Raw genomic sequence first — 12,829 nt, forward strand, 5'->3', positions numbered from 1 at the left:
CTTTCATTTTATTACAGAATTCTATTCCGGAAATTTTCTCATGGCATAAATTTTTAACTTGAAGCTATCATTCAATCTTCGTTTCAGTTTCACAGTTCGTCTTTGCTTTTTCTCTTCACTTCGCGGTCTTTTCTGTCGTCTCTTCCGTGTCTGTCCCCGCTTGATTTGCATCTTATTTTGTCTTTGTATTCAATAGGCGCATATCCTTAAAATTTTAAGCTTCCATGCGATTCCCTTCTCTACCTTTGGAACAGACTTTGCAGTCAGCGTCAGTGGGACCAGAGCATTCTTCACAGGCTTTGTCGCAAGCTTCGCAGTCGAGATTTTTGTTGATGAAATGGTCGGCAGCGCAATGATGGCAGAAAGCTCCAGTGTAGCCTGTTCAGCTTTTCAAAAGAGCTCTTCGACAAAAAAGGCCCCAAAGGACAAATGTCGAATATTTTTTCTTTTGAAAGTTTCCTGTATTGCACTCACAAACTCCAAGCCCTTGTTTATCTCCTCCTCCGAGACATTTTCCCTGGTTGCTGCAAACTTCCCCCTTCTTATTCGTTGGGCATTTTCGCTCGCATCTACTCCCGAATTTGGTCTTATCAGAGCAGCAGTACTTCATTTCTTTCACGCAGAATTCTTCCCTCAAACTAAAAAGAAGCAATTCAAAGGTGAAAATTGAGTAGAACAAACTCAGATTTTCGTTCTTCTGGCTCCGAATAAAACCATTCTTCAATCCACTCTTCTTCCTGCTCCAAGAGATTATGACAGCCAGTGTTTTTGCCGGCTTTTTCGATGTCTAAGAAAGGGTTCAAAGGAGTCCGAAAGCCCGATTTGCTTACCCATACTATTGAGGTTGATGTTGCCATATCCTCCTCCACAAGCGTTCTCTAGAATCTCCAAAAGCCTACAATTGAAAAAGTCATTGATGTTGGGGTTGAAAAACGTACCGGCTTTCGCTAGAAATCCAATTGATATTCCTCTTCTTTAATTTCGCCTCTTCCCACTGCGTATTTCCGCCGCCAAAGTTCTGCTTGTAAGTTTCTTTCATTTGAAAATTGACGCCATCGACTAATTGTTCACAGCTCCCGCATTTTGTTCTTTTATCCCCAGCTCCGAATGCTTTTCAAACAACAGTTTTTTAATTGAATTTTTTTCTTCCTACCTGTGGACGAAAGAGCACAAAGAAAAAGCTTCATTTTCTCTGAATACGAAAATCCAGAGAAAAAATGAAGTTCAATACAACCCGCGGCGGAGCATGACGCAGCGTTTTCGTCTTTTGACTACGTCATGTTCCAACGCAACACTTATTTGAGCGGTAATAAATTCCAGTTTTCTGTTCGTTTTTTGTACATTTTTATTATTTACAAAATGACAGTATTCTTTTTCAGTCTTCACTGGTTTTGAACTCAAGGGGCATTGTTCGTAGCACAAAATCGGCACCTTTGTTCTCCAAAAAGACGCTCATCAGATTCGCGGTTTTCGGAACAGATCTTTCTTCCAGTAAGTTTCCTTCAGAGACATTTTGAAAAAGGGTTTAAATATGCGTCTTACCTTCGCGTTCAAGAAACAATGAATTTTTACTGTGACGACCGAGTACAGTTCGCATCATGTCCTTCACTACTGTAGCTTCATCGAAAGAATACGGCACTAGAATTCGGTTTTTTAAGATGGCCATTTGAGCAGGCTTACCTGTTTTATACTGAATTCTTCTCTCATCCTCAATATTCAACATTATCGTCCTGTGGCTCATGTTCTCCCCACCAGCCACAGGAGCAATGAACTTGTTCGACTCCGAAATGAGTTTCTGAATCGAATGCTCTGAAAACTCCTTTTGCTTTTTCCAAGGGAGGAGGCTCTTCCAGAGGCCGCGGGAAGGGATTCTGTTTTTGTCCATTTCCATCTTGTATTTTCGCAGTTGATTGACGATCGATTTGGGGACCAAAGTGATGATCTCGTGGTATTCGACCATGATTTCCAGGGCGAGAATGAGCGAGTCCATTTTTGCTTGCATCGATGCTATTTGAGAGGCACTTGCTGAAGAAAATTCGATGATGAAAAGGAAGTAGGCTATTTCAATTTACTTTTTTGATGCTTTGAATGTTTCTCAACAAAAAGGGTCGGCGCGAAGCAAATTCCGATGTTCTTCGCAGACATTTTGTTTTCCTCGTCATTTTCGGATATTCTCTTGAAGAGTCGTAGAAGCTTTCGGAGAATGTACTGATTTGTCGTAGGAAGCGTGAGGAAAAGCATATTCAGGAGCTCGAGCTGAAAGTCATTGTTATTGAAAATAATACAAAAAGTAACTCAAAACCACCTTAGTTCAGATTTTCATTGAACTTCACTGAGATGCTCATTCGAGAGATTTGAAAATGACTACTTTAGAAGATCTTGTCGAAGGCTTTCGGGACTATGCGCCAGAGTTAGTAAAATAAGTGCGATTTAATTGACAAAAGGTTTTTTATTGAAAATTCTATCGGATTTCCAGTCCTGCACTATTTTACTAGCTCTGATCTGCTTCGAAGCTGATAGATGACAATGACTACTTTTTGTCCGTTGCAATCCCTGTTGGATTTATTGCATTAGGGATCTGCATTTCTGTCTATCTTGCACAAAAAATTAATGTAAAAGATCGCAGTGAGAATATTTTCCTCAGAAAAAATTAAGGCCGCGAAGAAAAAAGTAAGCCCAGAAGCGAATGGACGTTCATCTGGTCAGAACAGCCTTCGCATCGTTCGAGTTGTGCGATACTTACCATTTCATCCTGCATTCCTAGCTTTTCTTATGGCGGCTGAGAAAGAAAAAACCGAGCAGAAAGAAGAATCTGAGGGGGAAGATGCTAATTTGATTGATGCTTAATCTGTTTTTGCAAATGAATTTTTGAGAAACTGATTGATAGCTTCGACATTTTTGATCATTCAATAAACTTACTTGACTCTGAAGATCTTTTAATTTCGCAACGGCTTCAAATCCAGGCGAAAAGCTCTTGATGCACAGTGGTTCGGGAAACGAAGCGAGGATCTCTTTTAGTAATCCGCCTTTGATGAGCGGATTTCTGAACGCTTCTTCGTCCAAAATCTCCCTAGAGAAAAAAAACTACTGTAAACGAAAAAGAAAAAGAAGAAGCAAAACCTCACTTCAATGTCGAAATACGCGCGATCTTCTCTGTACAAATGAACTAATTTTTCTTTTACATCGACAATCGTCTTTTTCGACGGACAGGTTCTGAAGATTCCAGGAGTAGCGGCCATTTCCTCCGTATTTCTGAGGAAATCATGAATTTTTGATCAAAAAAAATGAGAAATTCTTTCGATCCAATTAGCCGATATTTTATACTCACTTGCATAGAAGGTCAATGAGGAGCGGAACTTGACGCCAGGGAGCGCCTAATTTGTGCCGATCGACATTTAAGAGGGTATCTTGGTCAATTTCGAAGAGGTCACCTTCTGTCGAAACAGCCGTCTTCTTTGGTATTTTGAGCTGTCTTTCACGCAAGGATCGTAGAATGGCATCTGCGTGCAAAATGCAAGCAGTCTGAAGAAACCCTATTTCTGGTTCAAAATCCATTAATGAGTACCTGCACAAATTCCATATCCCGCTCCCCGAGGTCCGAAAAGCTCACATTTCCCGTCCGCGGCGGTATGACAATGGCAGTTGCCCATTTTCTCGTTGTTTCTTGCTCAAATCGAAGTTGATGTCGGCAATTTTGCGTTTCTTCCGGAACCGTTTCATGAAGCTTGGTTGGCAAACTTGAGGATTTTTCGGAATCGGACTCGATTTGTTGATTTTCTGTCCAAGCAGTTGGCAGGGTCGAGCGCTTGTTTCGTTTTGTTCTCTTAAACATTTCGTCAAATTCATCATCTCATCGTCAACAAAGATAAGGTCAGCAGCATCAATGAATTCTAGAGACTCAAAATGCGAAATAAATTCATCAAACTTCATTTTTCTTATGGATTTTTTTTTATCCTAAACTTACATCATATTCTGCCTGTATCCTCCTTGTCAAGCTGTATCGCTGATTCCTCGTCAGGGTCCGTAAAAAGCTCTTATCTTCGCCCAGCCTTATCAGCGAATCCTGCTCTTCATCTGAAGCAAATATTTACCCGAAGCTACTGTAGTTCGATATGAAATCGTGCTACTTTCGTTCGGCCTGATAAATTTGCCATAGAAACAAAAAGAAAAGGCCAAAACAATCCAAAATTAAAAAATTCAAATTTCAAATTTTCGGAATTTTTACCTGAGTTTTCTTTTTCCATAGCCTGTTGTCTCTATTTCTCAGTAATGGTCAAGCGGTTTTCCTTAATGAAATCGATTCAGCTTCAGTCTTGTCCGACGGCTTCTTATTTCGGTCGATACTTTTCAATCCGACACTCGTTTCTTACTGAGGATTATTCCAACATAAACTTCAAACTGAAATCAGTAAAAAAGAGGCTAACGAAGTTTTTCTTTAAAAAAGACAAATAAAAATTTGAGAAGTAAAAAAAATCTTCATAAAAAAACAGCTTTTTTCTTAAAAATTTCATTAAAAACTTACCTTGAAAAAAGTATAAAATTCTTAATTTCTTCGATTATGCTCTGAAATAACGGCAATTTTATTTTGCCGACGAGCTGAGAAAAAATCCCGAAGTTTGCGCGATAACGCTATTTACTCTGGAAAACGTCATGCTGATGTTATTTGCATTCCATTTTTATTTCAATGCCAGGGAGGCCACTTTCTACAGCCCACGTGATTTTCGCTTCTGTTCACGAAATAATGACCTCCTCCGCGCGTTCTTTTCAGGTAAAATTGATTTTTTTGGAATTTTTAAACAATGAATTTTTTTTATTTTTTATGCTCGAATTAAACTGAGAGCGAGTTATGAAAAAATTTACAAATTTTAACATTTTTCGACAAAAATAAGAAAAAATTTTTTTTCGTCGGAAAAATTTATTATTTATTCACTGTTTGCAGCCATCTAAAATAACTAATTTAGTAGCCGTAGTAAGAATAGTCTGAATCTTCATCTTCATCCATCGTCGGAATTACTCCTCGGGGATCCATTTCCGGTGCGTATGTATTTGTGTAGATTTTCTTCAAGATCGTGTTGACAATCGTCGATGTTTTCGCATAGACTCCGGCAGATTCACCGCAACTTTTGCCTAAAACATTGAAAGGCAAAAATCCCTTTTGATTACCCTACCAGAAGATACGAGACCATACTGAACTGGGACATTTTTGGCTTTTCCTTCGTATTCGATCTCTTCCATGCAAACAATGGCTCCTCCAGAGTCTCCTTAAAAACATTTGAAGATTCATAAGAAGAATTTCTTTTAACCTTGGCATGAATCGACTCTCATCGAATCCTCAACACCAGGGGATGATCCAGCGCAGAAATATTGTCCGTCGTTGAAGGCTGGCACGGCAATTTTAATGTCACTGAAATGGGTTTTTTAATTTGAACTATGAGAACGTCGATGATACTTTGAACATTGGGTAATATTGACATGCGCCCCAAGAAGATTGTTCGACGTTTCTCGTGTCTCAAAAAGACTCGAAAACATTTTGTATATCCACGAGAGCTAAGGGGGTCGATATCAAGAATCGAAGGAGAATCCTTATTACCAGAATTATCAAGTCCGATCCTGAGTATCTGTGACTCCCCAGCCAGCAATATGGCACATCGTTCCAAGTTTTGGCGGTTCACTTGCAAGGCAAATCGGCTGAAAGCACTTCTCCATTGTCGAATCATAATAAGGTGATTGTTCCGCCGCGTCGCTCAAATTGGGGACTTCGATCAAGCAGGAATCTCCAACTTTGCCACTGAAAGCTTGTTAACATTTTGTTAAGAAAAAGCGCCAACTTTTCCTGGATAGTAAAACTCTCCCCTGCTTCAACGGAAAATTCATTCGTTTCATCTTGAGCTTCTCTGTTTGCATCACAAGCAATTATTTTCGTAGGCTGACCGAGCTTTAGCCGATCCTTCATCGAATCACAGCAATGATCTGCAGTAAGAATGTAGTCTTTTTCGCCACTTGGATTTTCTCAAAAAACCGTTTTTAATCAAAAAGAAGAAAAAATGTACCAGTCAAAATTGAGCCACTGCAAAAACTCGAGCCGTCTTCAGTAAACTCGATTCGAACATTCCAAGGGACGGATTTTTGGGAAATTTCTTCGGCATCTCCGAATGTTGCATTTCCGTTCGGATTGTTGATCATTACGATTCTGTCTTCTATTGGCTGATTGTCTTCTCGAGATTGGCAAGTAACCCCGCCGAGGACCTTCTTTGGTTTCAAGGTTCGAATGCACTAGAATTTTGAACAATCATTTCAGGGAAATTTCAACTCACTTCAAAGTCTTTGGCAGTCTCACAACCCGCTTCGCAAAGACATTGGTTCGCTGGATCGGTGTAGTGAGCATCAAGACACTCATCGTAGCATTCCAGACCCGTGAGAGCGTTGCTGCAGTCGTTATCCTCAAAGCACTGAACAGTTGTATCGGCAACAGTTTTCATGCATCGCTTCAGATCAGCGTCATTCTGAGGACTTTCGCACTCCTTCGGTTTCTTGCAAAATTTTGACTGGCAGTTTTCATCGCAGCCGCCGGGGCAGGGTCCGTCAGGGACACAAGGGCAGTTTCGTTGGCAAGATTCAAAGTCGGCCTCGCAGCTTTCCAGGCACTCGTAATAGTCTTCAGCCCCAAAAATGCAGGATTCTCTGAAAAAAGATGAATCAGGGTATCCTTTTTCTCCACATACTTGCAGGCAATTACTCCTTTGACATCCTCACTAATGCAGTTGATCTCGCATCTTCTTTTCGCATCATTCGAGTCACTATCCTTGCACTCATTGTCATCCCCGATCGCTGAAGTTGACTGTGTTATCGCGCTGCAAAACGCAAAAAATGTCAGGAAAAGTTTCATGTTTTTTTTGCCTCCACTCTGAAGACCTCCTCCTGCCTTGCAGATTTTTTCTGTTTGCAAATAATTGAAAGACAAATAAATACGCTGCCATTGTTACTTACAGTCAAATTATCAAAAAAAAACCAGCGGTTGAAAAATTCTTCATTCATTTATTTTCCGGATTCTTAAAAAAATTAAAAATGAACAAAGAAATCAAACTTCTTCTTCCTTAGCTTCGGCATTTTCTTCAGCCTTATTCTCCTCCGCAACAGTCTGCGCCTCAGCCAAGTTGTTGAAAATCCATTCGCGGTCGATTTGATTCCAGAAGCAGCAAGTCTTAACCGTTCAAAATACTCGAAAAAGAAGTCGCTTCCAAACCTGTATGATGAGAGTGACGAGGGCCAAAAAGAAAAGAGCCACATTGAAAACCAGATGGACGGTCCTGACTGAAAACAAGTCGACGGTTTCGAGCGTGGCAGAGATATCAAAATTAATAATCGCGAAATCCAGAACGATGTTGAAAATAAGAGCAAGTATGAAAATCAATTCCTGGTAAAAATGGTAAAAAGGATATTTGATGAAATTTACCGTGATATTGAACATTGCTCTTTTGACGCTCGTTTCCGGTGTGGCCTGATTGTGTGTCGTGTAAATGCTGGTTCCGAAGCCAGAAGCGATGAAGCCAATGACTACGCTGCCGAGACTGACGGAAAGAATCGGCAAGGTGTAAAAATCGGCGGAGAGGGAGTTTTCTGCATTTGAGTGGCTAGTTTATTCCTTTACGAAAGGACCAAACAATTTTTTTGCATTAGCCACCCTGATCTGAAGAGCCCTCGATTTCATAATGATCGTTTGCTAGACGATAAACCTCGTCGAACGACAGGAACATAACAACTGAGATAAAACTGTCATTTGATTCACAGAAACCAAAAACTTACGAACTAGGATCACCCACTGAGCGATAATGATTCCCTTGAACTGGGCCATCGTCATTTGACCTACACATCCCCATAAATTGAGTGGAAAAAGTTTCTGAAAAGATTTAGGAATGTGCCCTGATTCTCTCGAAGTACCTTTTTGGCGCTAGTAAATCGGTCTTTCAAAAAGTCAAAAGTTTTCATTTTATCTCAATCGTTGAATATATACATCGGTATGGAAATTATTTCCGTTCAATGTTTTTGTTGCAAAAAGTTTTAGACTTCAAAACTAGGTTAAGTTTTCAGGCATAAATATTCAACACAGCTATGCTAGAATTTTCATTGTATTTTGACAAGAAAATGCTAAGCCTTAAAAATCTTAAACCGCGTCTTTTTGGAACAACCCAAAGCCGGTTCCGTATCCGATTTCAGCTCTCAATTCGAAACGCTGAGCATATTTTTGCTCAGAAGAAGAATTCTCATTTTCGAGATGCAGCTTTCTCCATTTTTTCTCACTGCTGTTTCTGCTTCTGAATTCAAGTGAATGTTCGAAATTTTTGAGTCGGGACTTTTCATTGAATAAAGATGAAATCTTTCAAGTTTTTCGTTTTTTCGAACAGAGAAAAGGGATTCGGCTTTCCATTCGACCGGCCGTCGAAGGACTCTCTAGAACGCATGGATACCAGGATCATCGGCGGAGAGGTCTCAGATCTCGGTAACTGGCCCTGGCAAGCCGCGATGCTTTACGCTAAATATGGAAGTCACATTATTTGTGCCGGAACAATCGTGACGAAAAAAGTGGTCATCGGCGCGGCACATTGCGTCGGAAATTTTGAAACGAATCTTTTGACTTTTTCTGCTGGCCATACCGAAGGTTTCAATGCAAAGAAAAGGGCTCAAGAATCAAATAACAACAAAATCAAAAACAATCGCGAGCCCCACTGAACAGAAATCAAAAAGAATCATACCAATCCAGTCCTGTCAAACGAGCCGTTCCTCATCCAGATTTCAATAACTTCTTTCACAATGATATCGCTCTTTTCGAGCTAGAAAAACCATTCACCTGGACGGAATTTGTAAAACCCGCGTGCTTGCCTTACTCGGATTTCGTTCCTTCCGATTCTGGCCGATGCGTCGTTAGTGGCTTCGGCAAAGGGTCGAATGATAGGCTTACTCATGTGGTTCTCCCGCTTTGGGAGAAAGCATCTTGCAAGTCGATTCTTGAGTCGCAGGGCGGCGCGACCTGGACTGGACTGCCACTTGATGAATCGCAATTTTGCGCGGGCTACCAACCAGGCGGACTCGACGCCTGCCAGGGAGATTCTGGAGGGCCCTTCGTCTGCAAGACGAACCAAGGATGGGTTGCAACAGGCGCAGTTAGCTACGGATACGGCTGTGCGGAGAAGAACATGCCCGCTGTGTACGCCAACATTCCGCTTTATCGAGATTGGATGCTCGCTTTCATTGGGGAGTCGAATGATGAGATTCCGGATGGTTGTGGGGAGCCAGTAAACAAGGCGAGTTTTGGAGACTCAATTTTGGCACCGACTTTGCTCGATGTCGAAAATGGGAATTTGTGGGAAGGAGAAGAGCATCGATTTGTTCAAGGTATGCAATTGCCAAATATTTATTTATTTTATATAAAAAACAGAACAAAACAAATTTTAAAAGGGGGGAAGATCCTCTCTTTTTCGACGAACTGTAAATTTTCCGAGCATAAAATAAAAATCAATTCGCTAAAATCAAACAGGATCAGGTGCTCATCCATGGATCTAATAAATGCCAAGAGAAAATGTCTCGCAAATCTAATAACTTTAATTCGTCTTGACTCTTCTTTTTTCGTTCGCGTGCGCGTCTATCTTTTTTTCGCAAGTTCTCATTTTTTGGCGAGCTGGCATTACCGAGTTTTTGGATATGGAAATCAAAGAGGAAAATGATTTTACAGAGAATGCTTTCGTCAATTTTCTAAATGATAAATAAGGGTCAAATAAACTTTAAATCTAATATAAATTATTATATTATATAATCTTATTTTTATGTGTCCATAAAAATCAAAGAACCTTGAAAAATCCTAAATTGAAAAAAAACCATAAAGTTGCCAAAAACCGAGCTTTTCAGTCATTTTTGGTGCGCTGATCTATTGAAAATAGAAAAAAATATCGCAGAAATTTTATCTGAGCAAACCGATTTCTAGAATATAAAAATTGACCCAAAGAAGCCCTCTTTTGACAGTTCTCGCCGCCTTTTTGCTCGCTCTTCTTATATTCTTCCTAATCGCCTGGAAATGTTGCCGAATCGACATGGCTGAAGGTCCTCGAGATACAGTCACTCAAGTAAGTCTTCTTCAATCCGATTAACTAACATCAGAAAAAAAGTCTACGACCGCGGCAGGAAGGCTTTCATCGATTGGAACGGAGAAGAAACAGTCAAGAAGCTCAAATTACTCAATGAAAGTGTAATAATCAAAATAAAAATGAAATGAAAAAATGCTGACGTCATGAATTTTTATTTTTTGAGTTGCTAACTCCTCGCTCCCGATTTGGTTGGCAATACGGTTAAAGTAAGTGCGCGAGCTTTGCGCCCCTAAGTGGCGAAAGTTGCGGCCTACAGTAAGTTTACTCGTCAAAGTTCGATTATCATTCGAGCTTCAACTTTCCATTTTTCTTACATGTTGAAATTTAACAGACCATCAAGTGCACCGAGCTCGAGGAAGCAGCAGACGAGGTCGAAGAGTAATGAGAGAAATAGAAAAGCACTCAGAACAGGTATTTTTTTTTCATTTTTTTTGCAATTTCGAGTCAAAAATCTAGAATTGGAAAAATTGTCAGTCGATCATTTCAACGCGCTTTCACTTTCAAAGCCAAAGAAAAACGTCACCTGCCGTCCAGTTTCGGCAAAAGGACGAATCTCCTTCCGGCCCGAAGTGGTCACCTCCGACGATGGCTTCGAAGAAGAACTGAGCTGGCCCGAGCTGCCAGACCTCTGCGGCCTGTGCAACAAACTCGTCATGGCGGCGACGAAATGCACCGTGCTCAACGAGAGCTTTCACAAGAGCTGCTTGAACTGTGCCGACTGTGGCGAAAGTTTATTGAGGTTTGCTTTTTAATTTCGAACACGGCGGGAGGCGGTTTGTTTAGGGACAGTAGGGGGGCTATCGATTCAGTTTGATTTTCGGAAATAAAATTTTGAAATAAAAAAATAGGGATTCCACTTTAAAAATATCCGAAAAAGATGAATTTTTAATTTTTATCAGAAAATTTCATTTTAGAGATTTTTTATTAAAAAATTATTTTTTTGACTAAAAAATAATAATTCAGAAATGATTTCAAACGAGGAGAAGACAAACAGTTCTACTGCCAGCAATGTCATCTTTCCCGATTTGCCAAAAAATGCACAAAATGCGAAAAGGTACGATTTTTTCTTTACCCATTTATACCCAAAACCTTCAGCCACTGATAGGAATGGCCTTGAATGTCAACTCGGAACTGTATCATCCAAACTGCTTCAAATGCGATTCCTGCGACACTTTCCTTTACCACCAGAAGTACAGACATCAAGGAGGAATATTTTACTGCATTGGCTGCTATGAAGAGTAAGTGATGTAAAAGAGAAAGATTGACAAATAGGGATTTAGGGGCTTTTCGAAATTGATTAATTACTTGCGAAAAAAGGGTACCCTGCTTTTAGGAAGTGGAAATGGGCGGCAGTAAATGGCATCTGTTTCCAGGTGACCTTGTCAGCTTCGCACAATGCGCGCTTTTTTATGGGTCTTTTTTTTTACGGCCAATCAATGCCCTAACGAATATTTCCTTATAAGGAGTTTTTCAGGGATTTTTAAAAATTGAATTCTCTTTTAAGAAATGTTCTGTCAACCTGCTGGTACTGTTCCGACAAAATAAGAGCAAATTCTTACGATGGACTCATTGAAGAAGTGATTCTAGGGAATCGCCATTTTCACCGCAGATGCTTCTCGTGCCATGTAAATTCAATTTGTTTGAGCAAAATCTAATGCAGTTTCAGGAATGTGGGAACAACTTATCGGACCCGAGCGCGGGCGGATGCTTCGAACTTCAACAATTCATTTTCTGTAAATCTTGCTTTCTCAAAACTGATGATATTCCATGTTAATACATTAACTGTTTGTTCCGTCTCCTGCGAAATAAGCAAAGCGAAAAAGATCCCTGAGAAAGAGAGAATGCCAATTTTTTATTATTTTTTTTTATTGTAACTAATTTTTTGTGAGATGTCAAGAAAAAAAATAGCAGACAGAAGAAATAAAGAGCTAATTTTCAGTAGCAAGGTCAGGAACTTCCAAATGAACGTCAATGGCTACTGGAGACGCGCCGGAGAATAAGATTTTTTCGCTAATCTTAGTGAAGAAAGCGTCAATGATTTGCGCTGAAGTTTGCTCGGGGTAGAAAATCATTCGAACAAGCTGGAAACCGATGTACAAGACGACCAAGACGATGTTTAAGACACCGAGGACCAGGAGGAGATAATTACGTATCTTCTCCCCTTTTGTTTTCGCGTCGAGGAGTGGCACGACGGCTTGGGTCAATTGGACAAGCTGTCCGACAACAATATCCTTCCATGACCAATCCTGAATCTGACGGTTCTGCTGCGGAGGCTGCTGAGGCTGGAGTTGCTGGGTCTCCTGATTGCTAGTATCGTCGTCCCCTTGAAGTAGAGGTTCTTCGTCTCTGGATGAAGGATGACCTTGACCTTGTTCAACATCATCCTCGTGAGCTCGTTGTTGTTCATTACGACCACAAATCAATTCTGGAAAACCACCGGCAGCGGGAGGTCCTATATTCATTATAGGAGGTCCGACATTCTTTGATTGACTTTCGGAACCAACGTTTCGATGCTAAATAAAAAATTTATGCCATGAATATAACAGTTTTAATTAAAAATCTCTATAAATGTAATAAAATTCAAAATTATTGACATACTCTAAGTTCATTCTTTTTCTCTGAATCGGTCATTCTCTAATGAAATTTTTCTCTGAATTTTTCGAACTTCGATTTTTGTTCGGCGATTGCTGTCG

General features: G+C 40.2%; 8 protein-coding genes across 8 annotated transcripts; 2 read left to right on the forward strand and 6 right to left on the reverse strand.

Annotated features, from left to right (window-relative positions):
* Positions 1 to 9: 9 nt before the first annotated feature.
* Positions 10 to 1,260, reverse strand: LOC145695543 (cysteine-rich with EGF-like domain protein 2-A). The gene is made up of 7 exons (XM_081772530.1): positions 1,154 to 1,260; positions 939 to 1,110; positions 831 to 895; positions 682 to 787; positions 459 to 638; positions 244 to 377; positions 10 to 205 (listed from the first exon to the last, which is right to left on the reverse strand). The coding sequence occupies exons 1-7, from the start codon at positions 1,185 to 1,187 to the stop codon at positions 90 to 92; spliced, it is 807 nt and encodes a 268-aa protein (XP_081628656.1). The 5' UTR covers positions 1,188 to 1,260; the 3' UTR covers positions 10 to 89.
* A 108-nt stretch (positions 1,261 to 1,368) lies between these two features.
* On the reverse strand, positions 1,369 to 3,832 carry LOC145711574 (rho GTPase-activating protein 18-like). The gene is made up of 8 exons (XM_081789266.1): positions 3,566 to 3,832; positions 3,329 to 3,522; positions 3,121 to 3,252; positions 2,920 to 3,070; positions 2,073 to 2,256; positions 1,681 to 2,025; positions 1,543 to 1,638; positions 1,369 to 1,500 (listed from the first exon to the last, which is right to left on the reverse strand). Exons 1-8 carry the CDS (start codon positions 3,830 to 3,832, stop codon positions 1,376 to 1,378), a joined length of 1,494 nt encoding a protein of 497 aa, XP_081645392.1. The 3' UTR covers positions 1,369 to 1,375.
* Positions 3,833 to 4,914: 1,082 nt separating this feature from the next.
* LOC145709556 (complement factor I-like) lies at positions 4,915 to 5,617 on the reverse strand. The gene is made up of 4 exons (XM_081787248.1): positions 5,450 to 5,617; positions 5,304 to 5,404; positions 5,169 to 5,261; positions 4,915 to 5,127 (listed from the first exon to the last, which is right to left on the reverse strand). Exons 1-4 carry the CDS (start codon positions 5,527 to 5,529, stop codon positions 4,958 to 4,960), a joined length of 444 nt encoding a protein of 147 aa, XP_081643374.1. The 5' UTR covers positions 5,530 to 5,617; the 3' UTR covers positions 4,915 to 4,957.
* On the reverse strand, positions 5,479 to 6,886 carry LOC145709544 (uncharacterized). The gene is made up of 5 exons (XM_081787236.1): positions 6,723 to 6,886; positions 6,315 to 6,681; positions 6,051 to 6,273; positions 5,829 to 6,009; positions 5,479 to 5,788 (listed from the first exon to the last, which is right to left on the reverse strand). Exons 1-5 carry the CDS (start codon positions 6,884 to 6,886, stop codon positions 5,599 to 5,601), a joined length of 1,125 nt encoding a protein of 374 aa, XP_081643362.1. The 3' UTR covers positions 5,479 to 5,598.
* Positions 6,887 to 7,078: 192 nt separating this feature from the next.
* LOC145711575 (uncharacterized) lies at positions 7,079 to 7,578 on the reverse strand. The gene is made up of 3 exons (XM_081789267.1): positions 7,454 to 7,578; positions 7,244 to 7,414; positions 7,079 to 7,201 (listed from the first exon to the last, which is right to left on the reverse strand). The coding sequence occupies exons 1-3, from the start codon at positions 7,466 to 7,468 to the stop codon at positions 7,079 to 7,081; spliced, it is 309 nt and encodes a 102-aa protein (XP_081645393.1). The 5' UTR covers positions 7,469 to 7,578.
* Positions 7,579 to 8,450: 872 nt separating this feature from the next.
* Positions 8,451 to 9,558, forward strand: LOC145711577 (trypsin 3A1-like). Its single transcript, XM_081789268.1, has 3 exons — positions 8,451 to 8,656; positions 8,719 to 9,390; positions 9,539 to 9,558. Exons 1-3 carry the CDS (start codon positions 8,458 to 8,460, stop codon positions 9,556 to 9,558), a joined length of 891 nt encoding a protein of 296 aa, XP_081645394.1. The 5' UTR covers positions 8,451 to 8,457.
* An 838-nt stretch (positions 9,559 to 10,396) lies between these two features.
* Positions 10,397 to 11,931, forward strand: LOC145709921 (LIM domain-containing protein DDB_G0271356-like). Its single transcript, XM_081787618.1, has 6 exons — positions 10,397 to 10,547; positions 10,593 to 10,875; positions 11,100 to 11,190; positions 11,232 to 11,374; positions 11,641 to 11,761; positions 11,803 to 11,931. Exons 1-6 carry the CDS (start codon positions 10,451 to 10,453, stop codon positions 11,908 to 11,910), a joined length of 843 nt encoding a protein of 280 aa, XP_081643744.1. The 5' UTR covers positions 10,397 to 10,450; the 3' UTR covers positions 11,911 to 11,931.
* Positions 11,932 to 12,000: 69 nt separating this feature from the next.
* LOC145710740 (uncharacterized) lies at positions 12,001 to 12,812 on the reverse strand. Its single transcript, XM_081788471.1, has 2 exons — positions 12,735 to 12,812; positions 12,001 to 12,649 (listed from the first exon to the last, which is right to left on the reverse strand). Exons 1-2 carry the CDS (start codon positions 12,765 to 12,767, stop codon positions 12,065 to 12,067), a joined length of 618 nt encoding a protein of 205 aa, XP_081644597.1. The 5' UTR covers positions 12,768 to 12,812; the 3' UTR covers positions 12,001 to 12,064.
* Positions 12,813 to 12,829: the final 17 nt, after the last annotated feature.

The sequence above is a fragment of the Oikopleura dioica genome, chromosome 1 (assembly GCF_907165135.1).
Source record: "Oikopleura dioica chromosome 1, OKI2018_I68_1.0, whole genome shotgun sequence".
Taxonomy (NCBI): domain Eukaryota; kingdom Metazoa; phylum Chordata; class Appendicularia; order Copelata; family Oikopleuridae; genus Oikopleura; species Oikopleura dioica.